Source organism: Rhynchophorus ferrugineus, unplaced genomic scaffold (genome assembly GCF_030347505.1).
Source record: "Rhynchophorus ferrugineus isolate W39M unplaced genomic scaffold, kcgeb_rfMv2 rfM2, whole genome shotgun sequence".
In the NCBI taxonomy this organism is placed as follows: domain Eukaryota; kingdom Metazoa; phylum Arthropoda; class Insecta; order Coleoptera; family Curculionidae; genus Rhynchophorus; species Rhynchophorus ferrugineus.
Window position 1 is genome coordinate 85,939,356 of NW_027472581.1, and position 23,936 is coordinate 85,963,291.

Consider the following 23,936-nt stretch of genomic DNA (forward strand, 5'->3'; position numbering starts at 1 on the left):
TAAAAGAAAAACTGTTTACCATTTTCAGATCGAGCGTTAGCCAGTCGATGAATAATAATCTGTTCAGAGAGCATTTGTTATTATTGGATTTTATAGCCGACCGACCAGAAACCAATTTAAACGAGAAATATTTGATTTTGTAATTAGTTGTTTTAATTGTGTACATCATTAGTATTAGATGAATCTTCGTAATTTAGTGGACATTACGTAACTGCATCTTGTTAATTAAATAATCCTTTTATATATGTCTTTTATATACCAAGTGTCGTAAGATAGAATACAAAGGGCATATCAAAATTCCATATCATCCCAACTATTAGTTTAAAAATTAATTTTAAGCATTTCAGCTGAAAGAAAAAGGTATGGTGTTATGTGAAAGTAGACGAAAGATGAATATTATGTAATACTATATACCTAAATCATTAACACTGTTTGATTTTACTCAATGTAATGAATAGTGTCTAATGTCTAAAAAATATTTTTCTTTTTAATTTTTTTTAAATTATTATTTAATTAATACATTGTTACTAGATGTTTCCGTCTAACCTACAATTATAGGTCTTTATGATAACTTAAAACTAGGTATATAATTAGGAGGATCCATCGGCCTTGTCTCTGGTGAAATAATGTTTATACATGTCACTGCTGTATTTTTTAATATATGCACCTCACTACACAAGATCAGATTGATTCTTTTGAGTCTGTGTCCAGTTCTGGTGGTATCCAAAAGCTGCAATATTTCAATATTCTCATGAGAATGGAGTCTTTCCTCATGCCCCCTTGCAATTCTCTTGATTTCTTCACTGACTGTGTGTATCTGAAGGTCTCAAGGTAGGTAATCAGTCCTATAGTATTTGGGTGCACCAACAATACCTCTCAGAACTTTGTTCTGAAAAATTTATATTTTATTTATGTTACTCTATGCAGAACATCCCCATAATTGAACTCCGTATGTCCATATAGGTTTCAGTATTTGTTTATATAATAGCAATGTATTATGTACTGACAATTTTCTTCCAGTTAGCCAGTAAATTTTCCTATATTTCAATTTCAGTTCTTTTCTTTTCTTCTTTATATGTTCCTTCCAGCAAAGTTTTGCATCGAGATTCATTCCGAGATATTTAGCGTTGTTCCTACATGGAATGATAGTATTATTTAATGTTATTAGTGCTTATAAGGTCTGTTTATAGGTGAACTGCACATGTACAGATTTACTTATCATTTATATTCTAATATTTTTTATTATTTTATATGTTATCAATTTTTAGTAGCGAATAATAGATAATGACAAAACAGTTTATCTTATTTATAAAATAGTAGATATAATTTGGCTATTGCTATTCTTTATTTCAGTTGATGTTGTTTGAAGGAAGATTGATTTGAAGAGAGAAATGAGGAAAAGAATGATATCCCTTATCAAGAATAACATCAATCAGTTGCATTTAATTAGGTTTGAATTAAAATTATATAATATTCAACAATCACTCGTGCTTGGCCCATTACCATTACAATTAATTAACGCTGATTAGAGGTTTATTACATGTTACTGGCAACATGCTTCATATTTATAAATCAAGTCATCAATGGTCGCGCCTCTTCTCCCATCTCGCTTGTTTCAAGATCAGTTTCGTATAAAACTCGAACCCGTTCAGCCTGAATACTTTCACTCTCAGTCTTTTTTAATTATAGGATTAATTGCACTCATTTCTTTGAAGGAAAAACTCACCGACTAGCACATATCGGATGCAATCACTCGTATCGTTATTTACGAGACATTGAACAAATTATTTCTCAATTTATCATAAATTCTTCGTTATAAGTAAAGGGAATGATATTTAATATATTTCTTATTCAATATTCGTTATATACAATATAGATTTTGTTTTTCGTCTTTCGGTGCTAGTTTCGTAGTAATTTTTAACAGATATTCAAAAATAATTTTTGGATTTTTAATTCTAACTACGAATATGAATCTAATAATAATGAAATTATTATGAAAAATGTGTATTACTGGCTGCTACTTTTTCTCATTTTCCGGACAAGAAACAAAGCTATGACAGAAAACTAAAGATGTTAAAAATCAACAATGTTGTTTTTTACAATCTTATCTTTAAAATAACATAATTTTATATTCTTTTAAAATGATTTGGCGGAGGTTACTTTGTAAACAATATCAAAAACTCATGCTCAATAAACTAGTAACTAATATAATATATGATAAATGGTAAATCTGCCAACAGCAATATTAAAAAAGCAGATGGAGTCTTCGTCACTTGTCGTTGAATCAGTCACAGGATAAGCACCTCGAACGATGGAGAAAGTTTTTCATACAATTCTACAATCATAATCCACCACAGGATTTACCAATTTCGGTAACAATGGGTCAATTGGGAACGGCAATAAAATCATTAAAGTGTATTAAGATCGCTAAAATCAATCAAATCATGACAGTAATGATCAATGGCGGTGGGGAAGCCTTGTTTCAACGGCCTCACGTGCTGTTCATAGAGATTTTTGGCGATCGGAAAGTGTTCTATTCGGTGTAAGCACTATTGAATTTAAGAACTATCGAGGCATAAGACTCCTATCAATTGTCGGGAAGGTGTTTATGAATATCATACAAATGAGGCTACAAAGGGATCGCAAGGAGAAAAGCCGAGATGAGCATTCGGATTTTAGACCCAATCAAGCTTGTGTAGATAAGATTTTGGCATTACGCCAGCTATCGGAAGAACGTTCTAGATGTCGTCGTTTTTATTGATTTTTCGTTCTATTTTCGACTTTATACACTAACATTTTGCAGTTTTGCCATGTTTCTCTCCGAAATCATATTAGAAGTGAAGTCATTTGTTTGAGATGCGAAAATTAGTGCACGATTGAAGATCAAATTCAGATATTATATTATACGAGACCAAAATAGTTACACGTTGCGAGATTTAGTAAAAAATGTTGAGTCCTGCACCAAGAGTAGCGTATTTTCGAAAAGTGATGCTCTCCATAAATGTCGGTTATGGAATGATGATGATTTAACATTTGCTACCTCTTATCTGTCATGGTCACTGCAAGTGACTTTATAATAACCAATTATTATTAACTGTAGTCGTTATTGTTAACTGTAGAGTTTATAAAATTTAATATTAGATATATTATATACTTTTTATGTCACATAGTGATGTAGGTGTCTATTCTCTCTTGTTCCATGTATACATTCCTTCCAATTTTTTCTGTCTCCGCTATCGCAGTTTTTCCAGTCTTCTGAAGTATTTCTCTGATACATACATTCTCTTTATATGTCTTGTGTCTGCCGTGTGCGGTAAGTCTGCCCATTAACTTGTTAATTTGAAGAGAGAGATGAGGAAATGAATGATATCCCTTATCAAGAATAACATCAACCAGTTGCATTTAATTGGGTTTGCATTAACTAATTTAATTAAATTGTCATTAACCATTGACTTGTCTGACTGACTGATTCAATATTTAATTTTTTTATTTCTTCTCATATTGTCTAACTTTGGTATACTCCTGACTACTCTATTCTTCATTTCTTCTGCTTGTACTTTACTTTTATCTCTGTTTCACATTACTCACATCTCCCAACCCCACAAATTTGTCAATAAATTGCTTTGTGTCCTTTAGTTTTGCTTGATTTTTAATTAATTTGCCCCTTTTTTAATTAGTTTGTTCTAGTGAAGTACAAATTCATGGTTTTTGCAATTCTGACATTCATTTCCATTCATTTGCCAACTTTTTTATTAATATACTTATAAAAATTAATTGAACAATTTTGTTAATATCGATAATAATATTGCATTGCTCATTAGGTGTTACTGAACCACCGTAAATATCGTGGGCGATTGATCTAAAGAACTGGTCACATCAATTAACAAAATTGAACTAGTACTAATGAAATTTCGATTTGATCGATGGCAACATTCTCAACGAATCTTCCGCTTCTTATTCGGAACATTAGGGGATAAATGAAATCTAATCTCATTATCGATTCAGACAGAACGCATTCCGCATAATCAAGGATCAGATAATTAAATCCATTCGGTCGTTCTCTGATGTGTTTGTCGTGTTGTTTGCGAAGATCGTCGTGATGACGACGAGAGAAAAAAAAGACGATTCCACAGAAGGAGTGGTAGAAAAGCCATTGTACTCACGCGCCGAGCAAAGTGTTTTTGACATTGAATTAAAGCTTCTCTAATATTTGACCTTGACCGTTAATGAATGTCATCTGCTGGTTGCTTTAATAGATTATGATTGATGGCGATGGCAGGACCGGCAAACGGAACTGGTCAGTTACGATTTTAAAATTCGATTCATGTCGTGTTCAAGTTTTTTTCTATCGTTCGGTCGAATGTTCGAAAATATTTTCTAAATCTTTACGTGTAAATACACGAGGCTGGTAACATTAATTATTATTTTGTTAATTTATTTTCTATGATGTAATGAATATATATGAAAAACATGAAAATGCATTAAGTATCGGTGATGAATATTAAAAAAATATAAAAGGAAGATAATATAATGAATAAGTGATGATCACATTAATGGTATAAACTAAATAGTTTTAATGGAAATGGGATCTGTTAATTTTATAAAATTCCATTTGACTGTTTTTATTTCTTGTGGAGATGTTTAAAAGTTATCGAGGCTCAGAAGATTGAGTAAAAATAACCCATGAACAACTACCAGCACATAGAACTCAAGTATATGTTTGGATTATAATCTGAAATACCAAACGACATTATAAAATGGGATACAGAAAGTTTTGCGTTCAAATGCAAACACTGTAAAACATTTTTCACTTTAAAAATACATTTATGTATAAAAGTAGTTACAATATATTTTAACCAAAACTATTTAACCAAACCAAAAACAAATGAGTAGTTTTCATTTTATCCTTATTAAAAAATAATATCTGATACGTCGGAACATGTAACCGAAACAGTTTGTAATATTTGATTTGGCAAAAGTTTACGACATTTTTCAAAACATTAGTAATAATTATAAATGATATAAACAAACCCATAATATAAACATATTATATATACCCTTTATCCTTTTAATAGAACGTGGTTGATGTATTTTTGATACATTTTTTCCGGTTGACATCTACTCTCCAAAATTTAAAAATAACCAATAACTTAATTAGTTGCTATTTTATTAGAATTCTTTACATTTTTTATGTTTTCTAGAACGTTGGATGTTATTGCACGTGTCATTTTCACTTAATTATTTAGTTTATTGTCAAGTTTATCTCTGTCAAATCTTCTTGGAGTATATATTTTATAGTTTCAGTAATTTCAAACAGTTAAAAAAATATTTGAATGTCTATATAGTTTTTCTCGTTATTTTTCACTTATCTTTTTCTCGCTTTCACCATCTCGGTGACGCGCGCCCTGGACTTTTCAATCTTAACTATCTTTTTCAAAATTTAATATTGATTGATTTAGTAGTAGTTAAGTTTCATTTTATTTCATGAAGCTATTAATCAGAGTAATCGGTGTTCGCGATTCGAGCTTGTGTCTGTATTAATGGTAGATTCAGTTATCGAAGAACCCTGGAAGTTAACGTGATTAATGGCAATAGAGACAAATATTCGACAAACAAGTGATTTAGCCGGCTCGGTCGGCGCAGTGGTAAAGGCGACAGGACGGTCCACCTACTGTTGCGATAGTCGCGGGTTCGAATTCTGCTGTAAAATCGGACAAAGAAAATTATCCCAGTCACGTCAGTAACCAGGCTGGGTAAGACCGGATGTATTCTGTGATTATTTGATGATTATTAAGTTGGTCATTCTCCAGTCGGTAGGCTTAATGCTGAGGACCATAGTCCGGAGCCCACATTAAACAGTAGGGCCAGTCCAGATAAACCCTCGTTGGTAAAAGGAGACTTATATAATATATAATATATATAAAAAGAAGAAATGGTTTATTTTATTAATTTTTTTACTTCATAATATGGGTTTAAAATCTTGGTATTCTCATTCGAACAGGCAACAGACCTTCCCTAGCATAATTAAGCATATAGCCATTATTTTTCTTAATTTAATGTGCTCGCATTAACGCTTCATTTCTCCTCCTTTGTGTGTTCTAAGACGTTCTTTTTTTTCAACTCGTTCCAGTTCCCTACGGTTACATCTCGACTAATTCTCATCAGACATAAACTTAGACAAAAGTTTCCTCTCCGAAATATCGAAATGAATTGCTTTCATTCCACTTAATCGTTTTGTATATGTGAATTTCTCCTGCGCGGTTTTACAACACAATATCAAAGCTCTGCTTGAATAGAGTCTGCGGGATACCATCGTCTATACAGTGAGGAATAAATTGGCGAAAACTTCAAAGGTACCTTGAGTTGGGATTAGTTTATTCGCTTTCAATATTATCAACTTTGTACTATTTGGAATTTTAGATGATAGAAAGCACATCAAGTCCTTGTGTTTTGCAGTTAGGGAATTTTATTATTCCCTTTTTTATTCTCTGTATTATGTTAATTTGGTTAGTCTATCCAATTTTTTTATATAAATACTTCATCATTCCCAAAGTTTTATATTTTTTTTAATTAATAAGTTAAAAAAAAACATATACATAGACAATAATTGAGACATGATTATCTATTTATGTTATGTTTAATGTTTTGTTAATATCCTTGTACAAAGACTTATAAATAAGGGCGTAATAATTAATTATTAATTAGTATATTTCATCATTTTAATTACTTTTATAATACTTTTATAAAATACTAATAAATAGTCATCGTAACGTATCTAGTTTCTTAACGTCATCAATAATAAAGACTCAAAATTGTCAGTATCAATTTAATAGCAATCATGAAATGGAAGTTATTATTGCATCTCATGTTCGTATTGTCGAGCATACCAGAATGTTTGCCGCCTTCTTGCCATCGATACCATCTTAATATAAATTGTCGCTTTCTGGGTATTCGAGCTTATACAGTTGCCGTAAATCTTCATTTAAATGCTTCTCTTATCGATATCATTGTCCGTGAACTCGAGGTCTCTAATTACGTCTACGCTAACCCGGCCTGCAGCCAGATGGTTGCAGAACCATTATGTCTTATATACACATTCATTTTATGGACCTCTTTATCTTGCAGCAAACGGTTCTAAATGTAAATCATGCTAGTCTTATCTATTCGCGGCGCGCATATACTCATTTCCTGGCATTGATATAGTTTCTTTGCGAAAATTTACGTTGGACGAAAACGTTTTTTCCGGACACTAAAAAAACTGCCGGATTGTATTCTGTTTCCAGGCTTTTTTTACCTTTTATTTTTATGGACTTTTCGTTTTACGGCCGTGGCGGGATTTGCTGAATTTGTTCTTGAACGATCGTAAATTCTTGCAACGTTTAAAAATTAATTATCTTGCTCCAACAAATTGGAGACAATTACGTTCATATTTCTGCTAAATTTAGGTTACAGCTAAGGAAATAATACTATATGTTGAATGTTCATTATTAGTATACCTTTTCTTCGCCGATTGTTTTCCTTTAGATAATATTATTTTAATCAATACTGTAATAGTCTTAAACTAAAATCATTACGATAAATATTTCACAAAATTTTAAAAAAGACTTGAAATTGTTTTACTTCCGAACAGAGGAACCTCACCAGTTAAATAATGCTATATTGGATGCTTTGAAACATTATACCTTCATGTATTAGCGATACTGTATCACCATCACATATGTTTTCTTTTGTTTAATTATAGTTTTGAGGGGAGTAAACGAGGAGGATGTGCCTGATTTTTCTTTCAGACTGACTTTTCTTGCTGACGTGATAATCTTCCTTAAATTAAGAGCATTTATAATGTAATAACTTTTTTGTGTAAACTTTTGTTTACGCATGTAATATATTCTTTGTTTCCTTTTGTTCAATCAAAATTAGCACAATTTGTTTCTGTATATAATGGTGAAAAGTATATTTATACTGCAGGTTATTGTACTTCTGTATCAACAAGCTTTTATGACGCACTCACTTAATTCCAGCAAAGGAATATCAACGACATAAAGGACCTAATGATACATTCTACCTTTTGCATACAGTTTGGTGCCAATTACAAGAACATTATTAAACTGAAAGCCGTATCGGGAAATCGCCGATCGCTATAATCAAAACCCAATCAACTAGACGGTTCTCGGACTGCACAGTTGCCAGTTAGGAATCCATTAATCAGATGCCATTAAATTCGTGTCGTGCACCATTCGCCATCATCAATTACATTTCTATTCGGTCCCGAATCCACTACCGATCTGCCATTTATTAATTATTGACGTACAGATATCGCTGCTAATTAAAATGGAATTTGGATTTCCTTTTGAGCCGGTTTTAAACTCGTTCCCTCTCCCCTCATAATCCCTTCGCCCACCACGTAACCGTTCCTGGGAGTTATTTCCATGTCGCGTTCTGGTTTATTAACGCAGCATTAATATAATAAAAACAAAGTATTAATATTAATAATGAATACGGAACGATTTACGCATATTTTTATTGCTACGAGTTGTTTCTCAACATAAAGCTGACAAAAATAATTAATAACAATTTTTGTTTATATTTTTCGTTTTCGTTTCTTAAACTGTAACACTATATTTTGTGGCTTATCATCAGTGTTTAGGGCTAATTCATACTCAGTCAACATTGAACATCATTCAGTATGAAATACCATTGATTTTTCTTATACCCACCTACTCTAATTAATATCAGCAACCAATACCAATATTTACCAAATACTTATAAGTAATTAGTAATTGTTATAATATACTATTATAATTATTAAAAGTATTAAATAAAATAATTAAATTAAATAAAGTAATTATACCAAGATGTACAAAGATCGAACAGACTATTAATAGTTTTCCAGCTACATACATTTGAAATATATCTTCCGTTCTGTTGCTTGTTATTTCAATAGCAGACATAGTTTATGTTTAGATGTTTAGGTCCATCATTTCTTTTACTTGTTGGCTCGTTTATTTTCTGTGGTAACCTTCATAGCGCTAATATAATTTACCTATACTATACGCTTCATTGAAATCCTTCCTGAATCAAATCAATTCAGCTTCATACAGCTTGTTACGATGGCAAGTGACGTCTAGTTGGTCTTTTATATTTAAATCGATAACCTTAAGAGTGCCATGACTTACACGAGTAACTCTCGCTATTCTCAGCTTTTGTTCGTCTTCAATAAATTGATCGAAGTGGACCAGTAGACACTAAATAAGTGATTGATAAGTTGGGTTTTATAATATTACAGGCATTAAGGATGGTACAGGGACCATTCCATATTAGGAATATTTCGGTCCACTTATTTTACGAGACTTAAGTTAATACATTATTTTTAAGGATAAAATGTTTTGAAAATGTTCAGTTTAACATATTATAGGTTATTTATAGATTTTTTAATTGTTAAAATTGCAGCACAACAATCTTCCTAGATATTAATAAATAAATATTGTAAACACAATAAATAAAATCTTGTATTTCTTGTTATATAACTGACACTTCTAATACAGAAGCCTGATCTAATATTTTATTTTTGTGTTTACAAAACAAATTTTCTAATGTAAAGTTTTAATACTTCTATAGGAGGTAATTTATTTTTTGTCTGTTTTTAAATATTGATTGAGTTTTTATCAATAGTTTTATTTTATCCATTTATAGATCACTACAAGAACTGCAATAAATCAATTTTTAGTATTTAATAAAAGGTTTAGAGAAAAATTTTTTTCCCATTAATAAATGCCCATTTGAATAATAACAAAAAATTGTCTTCAAAAAATTCGTCTCTCTACTATCTCTTTTAATTAAACAGTTATTTAAAAACTCGGATAAAAATGGACTTTTTTTAGAAATTGTGTTACAATCCTTTCCGGATCTCCCTTTTTCTCTGTCTTTCTCGGTAATGTCATCAAAATTGCTAATGCGATTGCGATCCTAGATTAAATGACATTTAAGGGGATTAAAACGAAACTACAAAGAGGTATGCCGTTATCTCGGTGCTCGCGTTCACGAAAATTAATTTGTTAGCTTCGTTCCCGCCGGGAGTTGGAATGGCGGAGGTTTGTGGTACAACGGGAGATATGTTCACCTCCTCAGCCTACTCCGGGGCGTCTTCGAACTTAATTATGTAATTTATTTTTGTTCGTGTTGTTAAAAGTAGTGATTTCGAAGTTTTTCAGATACATTGCCAGGATATCGTCGTTATTAGTGGATGATTTATAAATGTATCTATTTAAATAACTGTTTACATTATACACATGTCATGTCTTTCAATAACATATCAAATCAAAATAAATCACTGACGTATCAAATCATAACGCTGCATATTATGACTATTAAAATGTATTGTAAATATCGGAAAGTAATTACCTATACCACTGGAAGTTATTACCAATTTATCATAATGAAATCAGAGTTTTGCAATAATATATATGTTTAAGGAATCATGACAGATTGAGTGATGATTGATTACCTTAAATTGAAAATTAATTGATAGTCACCAAATAATTAATTTCATAAAATGTAACAGGACACTGAGAATATAAGGAAAGGCGACGTTGATTTTTAAATTAAGTAATTTTCTCATCAGGCAACATACATTGTCGTATGGTCGCGATGTGTCAGGAGAACGATTAGAAGCAATTATTTACGAAACAAAGAAAATTATCACCTTTTACGATTACCGATACTCCGGCCGGGCTTTTTATTTTATATGCTGCAACTGCGAGTAACGAGCCTCTCGGCTTTCCACTCGTTCTCCTCTTTTTACATTCCGTTGCGTTAAAGGTAGTTCGCGGCATTCTCCTCCGCGTCCTGAGATATTGCAACCCGCCCGGTCTCTCGGACCGTTTCTTTTTTCATACGAGACGATAATTCGTGTTTCAGGTGTTTTCTGCCATTTTGTTGAATTTATTCATTCTGGCCGCCAGTCAGCTTGTATAAGATACCTACGTTATTGTTACTAAGAACAGAGTCCAGAAGAGAACACAACCAGACGTTTGTTATATTTATACACACATCAACATAGGTATTGTTAGCAATTATAATTCGAATGTCTATTTGGTTATTATAGCATAAAATAACGCGTCATGTGCATCGGCAATAATTGAAATACGCAAACATAGAAATTAGCGAATTACTTAAAACTAACAGGTATATAAAAATAAAATAAAATTCATTCCTGCACATGTTAAAACTTCTATATATTATACTCACGCTTATATATATTTTACATCTGAATATATAAGACCGCGTTAATTGTAAATTAGTGTCCGTTTGTAACTCAAGAAAGGCTGGACCGATTTTAGTGTTCTCTGATTGATTGGTCGTCTCCGACCCGAATAGCAGAATAGTTATTAAAATATCGGAAAAATTCATGGAAAATAAATTATATAGATAATACATTTTTAAATAAAACAGGTTTGAAACTACGTCAACTTCCGCAATTGGACAACTCACGTTACGTACGCTTTTGAGTTTAGCTTATGATCCAAATTAGTGACATAATACATATTATAGAATATAAGTTTAGCGGAAAACAACATATTCAAAGCTAGAACTATACATTGAAATATATAGAAAATACTCGAATCGGAATTTAGTTCTTTAAAAGGCTCTTAGCCAATTTCTTGGAAATTTTATTGTCTTTACAGTTTTGTCACCAATCTAGTATATCATAAGCCCAATTTGCTTGAAAACGATAGTCGATATGATATGACAATCGCTGAAGCAGTTGCTTGACCATCTCCAAGTCAGATACGCACATTATTTGCTATCATAATTTCGAAATACTTGCCATCTAAATACTGAGGAGAATCAAGCCATAGAGCAAAATCTATACCTTCAATAGAGCCGAAATACTTGATTTGTGTACTTTTTATAAATTAATAACCTTAGTATATTTTTTGTAAAATATTAATTTTATTACGTTAATAAAATGCTAAAATTAAGTTTAGTTTAGCTAATAGGTAACACGACATTCATTAATTGTTAATTGATCCACATTTGGTTTAATGAAATTTCATAAAAATAAATTTATTTATATAAAGTACTAATTATAGAAATATACTTTTGGTACAGTTATCTACAGAATATCAGAAATGTTTTGTCGAACTATCTGAAGATCAATAGTTGAATACAAAATATCATTACTTGAACTAAAACGTGATTTTAAATGATCTTTAAACAACCTAAGATACGGGAAAAACTTTTTACTGTTTCGTAATTTACACATGGCATTAAATACAATTGCCTTTTGAGCCTCTACGAAAATGTTCGGTCACATTTCGCGCATTTCATAAATTTCGAAACGCACTCCATTAAAAAGCAGTCGCCGGCTTTTTATTCGGTGTGCTCACGTACGTAACTAAGCGGACTCAGGTCGAAGAAGTAAGTAGCTTTCGGTCGACTTAATAGGGCATTCTTGTTTCAAACCGAACACATTTGCATATAAAATTGTAGCAACTTTTATGAGCAGCTGGTGAATTGTTCCATTCGGTAGGAGTTTAACATCCAAGTGGTTTTTACCTTTATTTTGATAATAATGTTATACAATGCTTGTTTGTATATTCATTTACTGTTACATGTTGGGTTTAGGGAAAGGCTCGTGACGCTTTTTTTAGAACAATATGCTTTATTTATTATAAACAATATTTCTCCATTTTTTTGTCAAGTAAGAAAATGTGATAAGATTGTGTTGATGAATATATTGAGAAATTGGTGTTGCATTAAAATGCTATGTCATAAATTATAAGAAAATATTTAAATGCTATGAGATGTATTTGATTAATCAAAGGAAACAAGTGTTTATTATTGAATTTAAATTACCATGAAAATAGGCCGTTTATTGTGAATCCAGAAAGTTTGGGATCTTGAGGAAGGTTTGGTTTTTGTTCTTGGTAGAGCACGATATACCCGTCGGAACAATACTAGAAATTAATTTTATGCAAAAAATCTAGTCTAGTTTCTCGAACTCGATGCAGTTTATCATAAACTTAATGAGATATAAATAACTATCTACATTATTTTGGTAGTTATGAACGATAAGAAAAATAAATAAAAAGTTGGTGAGTGCATTCAATTAAAACAGCTTATCCATGAATAATTCAGTTTTTTTAATAACACATTTTATACGGTTTTTGCGAAGCCATAACTTAAAAATACTGTTACGTTTTGACGGCAACCGTATCGTCAGTCATTCGCGGCAGTTTTATGACAGGGTCATTACGTAAATTAAAAAGCTTACTTTGGAGAATATTATATCAGAAGCCAATAAAGTCGGATCACCTGTGACATTTTATATCTTCACCGTAAAACCCGTAACTTTAAGTTGCGCGATATTAAAATGCTGCTAATACGTCTACACGCCGGATCGATTTAAAAGGAAATTTTATTTGAACGGCCATTTTCATATCGCTTTAAACCATCAGTTATATTTCAAGTAGTTTGTTATAGTTTTAAGCAAAAAAGACTGAGTTATTCAATATATAATGTACTAAGATTTATTACAAATTAGAATTATTATTAGAATTGATAGAAATATAATTAAAACTGTCATGTCATGTCATCAGAAAACAGCTTTTGTACCATATAGTAGTGTAGGTGTTTTATGTTTATTGTCTATTGTCTCTTGCTCCGTGTATAACTTTCTTTCAATTCTTTCGGTCTCCCATGCATTCATTCCAGGTTGGCTTAGGTCGGCTTCGATTTTTCTCCTCTCCGTCCTTGCTTCCCATATTCTCCCCTATACACATCAGGTAGTCTTGTGTCCTCCGTGCATTGTATGTCCACCAATTGAGTTGCCTCATTTCTATATACTCTTCTACTGATTTAATATTGAGGTATTTTCTTATTTCTTTACTTCTCATTCTATCCATATTCGCTATACTTGACTCTTTTGAGGTATTTTATTTCTACTGCTTGAATTTTACTTATATTTTAGCTTTTTTTGATTTTTTTTTAAATTAATGAATTTGCTATCTATGGTGAAGTACAAATTCATATAACCAAATACTTCAATGCATTTACTTGTCTTGTTCTTATACCCCAATTTGAATATTTAATATTACTTGTGACTTCTTTTATGAATTTTCTAAGTATGTTTTGATTTTTTTTTAAATTTATTAATACACGGTTTTGTGGTATACCTACTTTTGTTTCTTTTATAGAAGTAATCTTTTGTTTTTGATTGAAGAGTTCAGTGTATTGATTCTGTAACATTTTCTCAAACTTACAGATGAGTTCCACATATCAAACTATGTTTTCGAAGGCTGGTGGTACATATAAGATAGCCGAGTAGAGTGGTTTATTGTTTTTTATTTAATTAAACTGATGTTTGGGTTTTATTTTTTTCCTCTTAAAATTAATTTGTTATTAATGATAATGATATTATTTAATAATATATTTTTGATCATTAGATTTCACGTGGACAAGTATTGTCGCACTCATAAATAATTAAATAGAGAATATTACCTCAGAAAACGTTCTTATTTCCATAAGCCATAAAGGTTTATTGCGCATGGAGACTCTATCATTTCTTAATATCGTCAAACGAAGTAATTTATTAACTCCATAAACGAGCGGCATCATAGTGGATTGTGTGCGGAATTGCCGCTAAACCAAATTACTACATAATTTGCGTCTCTATAGCTTCAGAGCAGCGAGGGCAATTGGGTATGTATTATAAAGTCTTCTCGGTGCTATTAAAATATTTTCAAACTCCATAATACTTGTCCCATAAATTTTCCTTTATAATTAATGCAGATCTTGCTTATTTTTATTCTGTTTTATTACCGCATGGACATTATTCCAACGTCATAATTTTATTATTATTTATATTTTATTAGAAATACTTCACATACTAATACAATAATAATATGATATTCATCGATCATAAATCGTTGTCAAATTAAGTATTATTTAATGTTTCAACTTGAAACTAAAATTAAAAAAGAAAACATAAATGGCTCTTTGTGTTGAATCAACATCACCGGATAGTTTCATTATTGTGGTTTTCCTGTAACAATTAAGCCGAGCAGGTTTGAAACAACAGATAGGGAATAGTTTAAAAGTCCCAATTAATAAAAAGGGTAGTCTTTGGTTACGACTATAGCAAGCTGGATAGTGTAAGTACTACATTTCAAATACATTATATTAAAGAATATATTTTCGTTGAATTCCAATACAATACATTTTTTGTAATCTGGTTTTTGAAACAAGGTTTTTGAAATGTAATGATAGTCAAGAAGTCAGATGAATCTAAAGCTAAAACAAGAATATAAGAATAGGGTGGATGTTTCGACAATGTGTACTATTTAATTCACTGATTTTCCTCTATAAGTCAAGCTTATTAGCAGACCTTAGTCTCGTCTATGCTATGTTTTTCATTATTAGTGATGATCCAATATATAGATATGCATAACAAGTAGCCTGTTATATAACCCAACATAAACTTAACTTAAATCAAAGATACAGTTGTTTTTTATGTATGCATTTTAAAAAAGTTCTTGCGTCAACGTTTCTAAGTCGATATAGGACCGTAGAGATTATAGAGTACTATCCCTTACTTGCTCCTCTATAGGGATTGTGGAATGTGTTTTTTTTAAGTGTCTATCTGACGTAGGTGGTACTTTGAGCAAATGGCCTTCACGTACTTGTTGGTTGTCACAAATATACTTTTATTGAAATACTATTTCACGTGTAGCAAAACGGTTATTATTTTGCGATATCCATTCACCACCAATAACATTCACTGATGCCAGGCCCAAAATTGCATAAAGAGAATCATGTTTACAAATTGGTTTTTCGACAATCAACGATCACATTCTCCAAACTTTGAAGAAATGCGGAAATTTCGCTGATTAACGAAGCCGGTACATTATAAATCGTTTGTTATATTTCAGATGATATTTTATCGCTGAATTACGAGTTAAGGCGTCAAGAGAATATATTCATTTTTATACTGCATCAACTATAATCGCCTCCTAATATAATAATTAAAAAATGTTAATATGATATATAGGTACATTTCATATTATTTATATCAAAGCATATATCATATAGCATATATCAAAGCATATATGATCGACTAACGAATTTAATAAGTAAAATGATTGTCAGTTGCAATGTCTCCGTATAGGAACGATAATAGTGCCGCATTAAGTCGTATTCAACAGGGAGAGAATGGTGTTGTAGGGTCGATACGAAGCCTTAAGGTTTTAGCCCTGTCAAAAGATAATGCTGGCACGACAATGAAAATAAATAAGGCCATGTCAGAGGTAATCGCTGCAATTTAGGCCTTACTATAAGCGATTATTCGGGCGGGTCTCGGGTAAGAACTGCTCGGCTAATTTGGTGAAATTCCGACGTTGTTTCGGGGATTATTTAAGTGTTTTACGGACCTCGTTTGGAAATAATTGCCGTTTTCGCGAATTAAATTATGCCTTAGATGGCTTAAATGGATGGCCATTTGACTTGGCTCGTACACATTTTATTTTTCACATGGTTAACCACCCAATATGCTGTTTTACTTACTTGAGCTTTTAAGCGTTTTAAAAACGAATTAAATTCAATTCCAAAAGCACATAACCATTATAACTATTATATTATCTACAACTTTCTAGTAAGTACAAGTTTCTAGTGTCTCTCTTAATTTTTTTTCGCAAACCGTTTAATTTAATGGTTGGTACCCTTAGATCTGTGTGGATACCATCATTACTAATATACTATGGGTCATTAGCAATGTTGCGAAGAACTTTATTTTGGTGAATTTGGATTATATTAATATTGGGTTTTTTTGTGGAACCTCATAATCTCACACCGTAGGTCCACACTGGCTTCAACATTTGTTTATATAATTATAATTTATTATGGAGTATTATATTTGACATTTTTGAACTTCACACAAAGTTCTGCTCGTTTCTTTTTAACATGCTCTTTCCAATAAAGTAGCATACAGTATCATGCCCAAATATTTTGCTTGATAGGGGATTACTTTAGAACCAATTAGCACCATAGGTAGTTTTTTATAGGAAATCCACATCTGTAGACTAGGTAGTAATTTTATTTGCTATTTAGTCCACTCAATGATGTAATGACAGTATTCTATTTACAATTTACATTTCTTTTCACATTTAGGGGTATCATTGGTATAGAGTAAATACAATATTGATCCAAAGACACTACTTTGTACACCTACGTAGATGGGTTGCAAATCTGAATATTCGTCACCATATCTTTGTTTGTCAACTTATATTCGAGGCTCTCATGCTATACTTTTCGAAGCCATGCCTACAAAAACAGCTGAACAAATTTGTTTTAATAGTTTGTTCATTTAAATCTGTGATACCATGTACCTGATCAATTACTTTGAGACGTTGTAAGAATAACTTCTCGAACAATTTAGATATTATTGGTATCAGAGATATTGGTCGATATGGTGTTTTATCGTTGGGCGATTTACCTAGTTCAGGGATCATATTAATTTCCACTACATAGGCACATATTGCAACCGCAGTGTAGCGCTAAATAAATGTACTAGTTTTATTATACCTTTTCTTGGCGGTTGATTGCTTATTGACCCCTTATTAGATCGTACCCTAGCGCTTTTGTGATATTGAAGATTTTCTTAATTTCGTTAACAATTTTGAATTTCGTTTCCTTTGGTGTTATTGGGTTTATAAGTGTATCTTCATTTCTTTTTAAGTTAGAAAAGGTATCGCATCCGTCAAAAGGTCAGTGATTTTTAAATTAATAAAAAGCTTAAACAAACATTACGTGAGTTTCATATAATTCAAGTATTCCTGGATTACAAATATAATTAGTAATAATAGAAATAAAAATTAGAATTTGTAAATTTAATAGTAAGTCATTCCTTTCTAATCTGTTTATGGAACAATTGCTTCTTAAAATTTGTTTTTTTGTTTCAGTCCAAGTAATACAGCTTTAAGTTCCTTGGAACAAGTGAAGGAGTATTTGTTGACGTCTGGTACATGTAAATGTGGCTTAGAATGCCATTTTAAGTATGAGACCGTTTTCAATTTCGATCCAAAGGTGAGTATTTTTACGATCTTTGTTAATTTTTAATTTGTTAATGATTTAATAACATATTTTAAAATCACGCTAACATATACATTTTTATCTCAATTTTTACTCGACATTCTTTGCATATCTCGCGTATTATTAATAGAAACTAATATTAAAAATGTTTCATGATTGATGCATTCGAATTCGCTTTTAAAGAATGTGTGTACAAAAATAACCGTTTCGCTGGGAACATTTTTTCATTGGTGTCATGTAACGGTGTAAACGCAGGTTATAAATATCTGTATCATAACAATTTGGCATATTGTATGCCCGCAAATAAACGTCCATCTATTATCCACTAATGATTTATTTTATCGTTATTTTATCAAGGTAATCTCGTTGTTCTAAATCTTTCTATTTTAATTTTAAACGTTTTTATTAATATTGTAATTTGTTTTAAAACTACGTGCTTATTTGAAAATTTATAAAATCTGATCTGGTTAGTTTTGATTTTTGTAATCCCAAATCTGTATTCCTCGATGAAGCACATTGTAGTTTTTACACAATAAAACATTTGGTAATAAAGATAATTTTGATTAATAAAAACAAAATCTTACAATTGAAAGAAATTAATGGTGTATCGAAATTATTACCTTAATTGGTTAATTATGTTTAAAACTAAACAAATGTAAAAGTATTTACGTGCTAAAATCTGCGAGGTTAAACATCAAGTACAGTAACATCCGGTAGACAACTAACGTACAATGCCCAATGTATCGAACAACTATTAATTAACGTGCATATTCCAACATTTTCCATGCAGTTAGCATAATCATAAAACCATGTTTAAGCTTTAAACTGGAGTCGGCCGAATGTAATGGCGTAGCAAGACTAATTAACAGCTTCATATAGGATCCACAAGGCAACTCTATCATAAAATATAACCTCGTCATTAAACGCTTTATGAGCCAAACATTATCCAAACATCACGGTTTTTCGCACCGTGCAATTATTTTATTTATAGCCGCCCATAGTCGTGACCCTTGCAGTCACGCTCAATTTCAAAGTTGCTTAGGTGCGTTCGCTTCTATTTGCAGCTATTCTTAAAGGTAGAATTCTTAATGCAATAATACTATTCATATTAACGATGCGAAGTGTGAAGAATAAGTCTTAATTCATTTTGTAGTCGATCAATATGTAATTCAAACATTTTCGGATGATAATCTGTAATATGAACAAACATTTTTTTATTTTTATATACTATATTTGTTTCTGAATAATATTTTTCAGAAGAGTTTTCAAAGTAATATGATTTGAAAACAAAATCTAAAATAACTATGTGGTGAAAGGTTTTATGAGTAACATAATATTCTAAATTACTCTAATAAATATAACAGACAAAAGCACTGTTCAACATATTATTTCTCGGAAACGTTCCATACAGAAATCATCATAAGAATGTCCTAATCTTCTTATATCCATATTCAGCTTTCTTGGCTACTGGGAACATCAAGAAGAGGTATGTAAGTTCCATCGTATTTAAGAACATATCTAAAGTTTATTGTGCAAAATCATTAAATACCCTTGTAATGCGGTACAAACCGATTTATAAAGAATCAAAATGTTAATGTGTGAAAATCTAAAACTGAAGATTATACTCTATCATATCATAGATAAGTTGAGTATCCAGTATCTTCATCATTGTTGCTATATTTTTTGGAGTTTACAGTAGTTAAAAGAGGACGAGTATCATTTATCATCTATCAAATAATATTTAGCTCTATTAGCGGTTCCATCACTCTGAAAGGAGTACACTACATATATGTATTATGGCTTACCCCATATAGTATTGTTTTGGGGTTACGTCTTTCTAGGTTGAAATAATATAAAATAACAAAAATAATTGAAAAGCCCTTATTGTTATTATTATATTTCATACAGAGGGATACCTTGAATATTTTGTGATTTGAATAAATTAGGTTAGTGCCAAAACTAACAGTGGCGAATCAAACAAATAAGAAAATAAATTTAGTACAAGAAAAACTTGTAAAACATCGATAAAATGAATTTATATAAATAAAAATAACTTCGCGTATCTGAGTCATTTAAATTTAGAATTTATGTTTCAAAGTAAAACCTTACTCGGGATTGTTGTAAACATTTTCTGTTTCAATACGACAGAAAGACACTCACCTTTGCCGCACATCAGACACATAAAATCTTATTTGCAGTCATCGTTTCTATATTTATCTGTTTGCATTAGAAATTTGCGTTTCTTTTACCTTCTTAGATTTCGATTGATTTTTGTTTGCGAGTTGAGGGTGAAAAGACATTTTTGGAACTCTTTTGAAGGTATTTCTTATGATTTTGGGAATTGTTAAGAATTGAATAAACAAATTGTGATATTTTCCTCTTTAACTTTTGGTTTTAATAAATTATTGGAACCGAACGGGGTACTATTCATATTTATAAACCTGAGTAGAATATTTTTTTGATTCAATAATTCTCACAACAATCCACTTTGGATTAGTAGTTATTTTCATCAATTTTTATACCTTTTCCTATATGTACGATTTTGAGTTAAAAAACAATGTCACAACAACATTTACGTATACTCATAATTGTATAGCCCCAGGTTGTTACTCCCTTCCGATCGTCCAATGGCCGTTTCGTTACAAAAACGATTACCTTTCTGAACATCAGACGCTTAAAATGTTATTTGCAGCCAACTTCAACTTTATCTCCATCTGTTTTCTTTGGCTCTGTCTCGACTTTTTTCCCTCCTTTTGAGGTTCTATCGATTTTTGTTGCGACGTTCTGAAAATAGAAAAGATTTTATAGGGCTTTTACAATAAGAACGGACGTTGCCTGGAGTTAACTGAGCGTTATTTAAAAAATATACCATCGACCGAATAAAGTGAAATAAAGGACAGATTAAATTTTATTTGAGCTGGAAAATGGAAAGGTTTTCGTTGTTTTGTATAGGGATTCTAAATAGTTCGTGTTCGTTTAATTTTTTTGTCACAATCGAACCGAATTGACTTTTATCGAATTGAAATCAGAAATATGTTAAATTCAAATTTAGCTGTTGTTTCAAATCTATCTTTTTTCATTTGTTTGTATTTCATTGTACGAAAATAATATTTAGATCTGATTTGGTGCTGCAAAAATAGTACCATGAATTAAATCATTGAAAGAATAATGACAATTATTTTCTATATTTTGAGGTATAAATAAGCGTTTTATATATTGAGAAATCTTATAGAAAAATTCTGACAAATTCAATAGATTTACTTACTGTTGTTGAAAATACAATTATTTGGTATTACTTAAATAGGAAGTCCAACGCCATTCATATTTATCAGATATTGATATAACTTCAGAAATTTTAGAGAATATCCGTGTGCAATATTATATAGAAATTTAGTATGGGCTTGGCCCATTTGTTGAAATACGTGTTTTTAATTTATGCTTGTAATTGTCTATACGTAGGAACAGAAAATCCGACAAATCCAAATATCAGCCATGAGCTTGGAGCACCAATGTCTTCTAGAATGGTGTTTAAGTTGGACACTTCCCAGTCTTAGTTTGCAAAAAGGAAAAAAAGATCAGCTTGGAATACCTTTACGAGACGTAAAGCATATCCGTCTTCTACAATTATGCAAAGTGAATTCGATGTTGGCAATTTCACTTCTAAATAAAAAAAGAATGGGCTTGTCACCAACTCCAGAACGACATGACGTAATTAAATTAAGCGGGTCTTTCTTCCCCCAGTTTCGTTTCCAATATTAGAATCTTCCGTTTTCGTTATTATTTGAATTATTGTCTGGCTTTCTCGAAAATAAATCGTAAGGTGTCTTGACGATATTTTATTTCAGTTGCTGTGACATTCGTAGAATTATAATTAACCGTAATGAAATATTACAAAGAGGTTTCTGGAACGGCTATTAATTGAAAATAATTAGTTCCTTTTTTAATTTTGTTATATGCTTTAGATTGTTTTCTATGGCGTTTTTTAGTTTTATCCTGAAATAGCAATGCTTATTATTTAAATTTAGAAAATACACTCTTTGTTTTAATAATGTCATTTTAGTCTCGAACACAAATTTAAACAGCTAATAAGTAGTTTTTAATGTTTTATCATATAATATAATATATATGTATATATATATATATATATATATATATATATATATATATATATATATATATATATATATATATATATATATATATATTATTTGAAAATAAACTTTTATCGATATATGAATGACCCTGTAATTGTGACATTTATCTTTTTCGACTTACTAATGTGGATATATTAGACAATTAGCAATACAGTATATTTAAATAAAACCATATCCTGAATATTTGAAATAATAAAACCGATACGTATTAGTTTAAATAATAAAATACAATGAAAATATATAAATAATAAATATAACAGAACAATATTCGTTCCCTCAGCGAGCTTTAAAACATTCCAGTGAAATTCAAAATTAATCAAGTGACAACAAAGGTTTTTGTGTTATTTATTCCCAACAAATAATAAACAAATCAAACCACGACCCGGCGAGAAACAAACGCAAATTATACAAAATAAAAGCCATAAATGGGTATTTCCTCATTTTGATATTATTTGAAATATATTTTTTTCGGTAGATTTCATGTTCGAATTTTATTTAATAACGCAAATTAAACGTTAAAATATCCACATTGGTAAGTCGAAAAAGATAAATGTAACAATTATAAGGTCATTCATAGATCGATAAAAGTTTATTTTCAAATAAACAAAATTCATTCCAGTCTTACCCAGCTTGGTTACTGGCATGACTGGGATCATTTTCCTTGTCGGCTTTTACACTCTTGCCTAAGCACAATCACAAACATATTTTTATGACCATGCCCCAGCAGAATTCGAACCCGCGACTATCAAACAGCAGAAGGACCGTCCTGTTGCCTTTACCATAGCGCCGATCAAGCCGGTTTTATTTATTATTGTTGAACAAACTGAAAATTCCATGCTAAATATGCAAAATCAGATTTTGAGACAATTATTCCTGATATACAGCTAACATAAAACAAACAAATACAATTTTTCCACATACAAACAATATTATTAACAGATTTAATAAATAAAGCGAATTGTATAATGATATATAATAATCATTACATTATTTTTCTTTGGAAGAATTTTATTAACAAAGCTAATTTCATAAACATTCATTTTAATATAAACATCGCACTAAATGCAAATATTTATTGCGATTTATATGTAAAGTTTATTTAATTTATGATATATTTCATAACAGGGCTGATTCAGTCAGCAGACTTTATTTGATAATGGAAAATTCAACAGCTAATTGAGAACTATTGGTGTTTTGTATTCCACGTTTTTATTAAAATACTAAACGAAATGGACATTGCATTGATTTATATGTGGTTTGATTATTGTTTCTAAATAAAATGTCATTGTGTCTGAATTTGAATACCGTATTTAATTGAAGTTTATTAATTATATAAAATAGTATGCATTAATATGTTTAAAATGTATTTTAAGGATAATTGCAATAATATTTAAAATTAATTTACTGTTCCCAATTGCAACTAGATAATATAGAACTAAATGTTATGTATTATATTTTACCTAACTAATAATACATATATGAAAAAGTATCGTCGAAAAACTAAACTATCTTTTTTAAACATAAGTAATTTTTAGAATTATTATATGGAGACTGTCAGAGTGCAGAGGCATCAATATTGTTTTGTAATTATATTTTAACGAAATAACGAATATTTCGAATGAAGTTTAGATTGGAAAATTTCCACATAACTTTAATGGTGTGTAATTTATACTCTATCTGAAGTGTGGTTTGATGCAT

At 30.6% G+C, this 23,936-nt stretch overlaps 1 protein-coding gene across 3 annotated transcripts in view; it reads left to right on the forward strand.

Moving 5' to 3' along the window:
• sba (six-banded) overlaps positions 1-23,936 on the forward strand; it is a 153,074-nt gene that overhangs the window by 56,156 nt on the left and 72,982 nt on the right. For all 3 annotated transcript variants that reach the window (XM_076395176.1, XM_076395177.1, XM_076395178.1), the window contains exon 3: positions 17,955-18,078. In XM_076395176.1, coding sequence (XP_076251291.1) covers positions 17,955-18,078 — 124 coding nt within the window. The remainder of the gene's footprint in view (positions 1-17,954; positions 18,079-23,936) is intronic.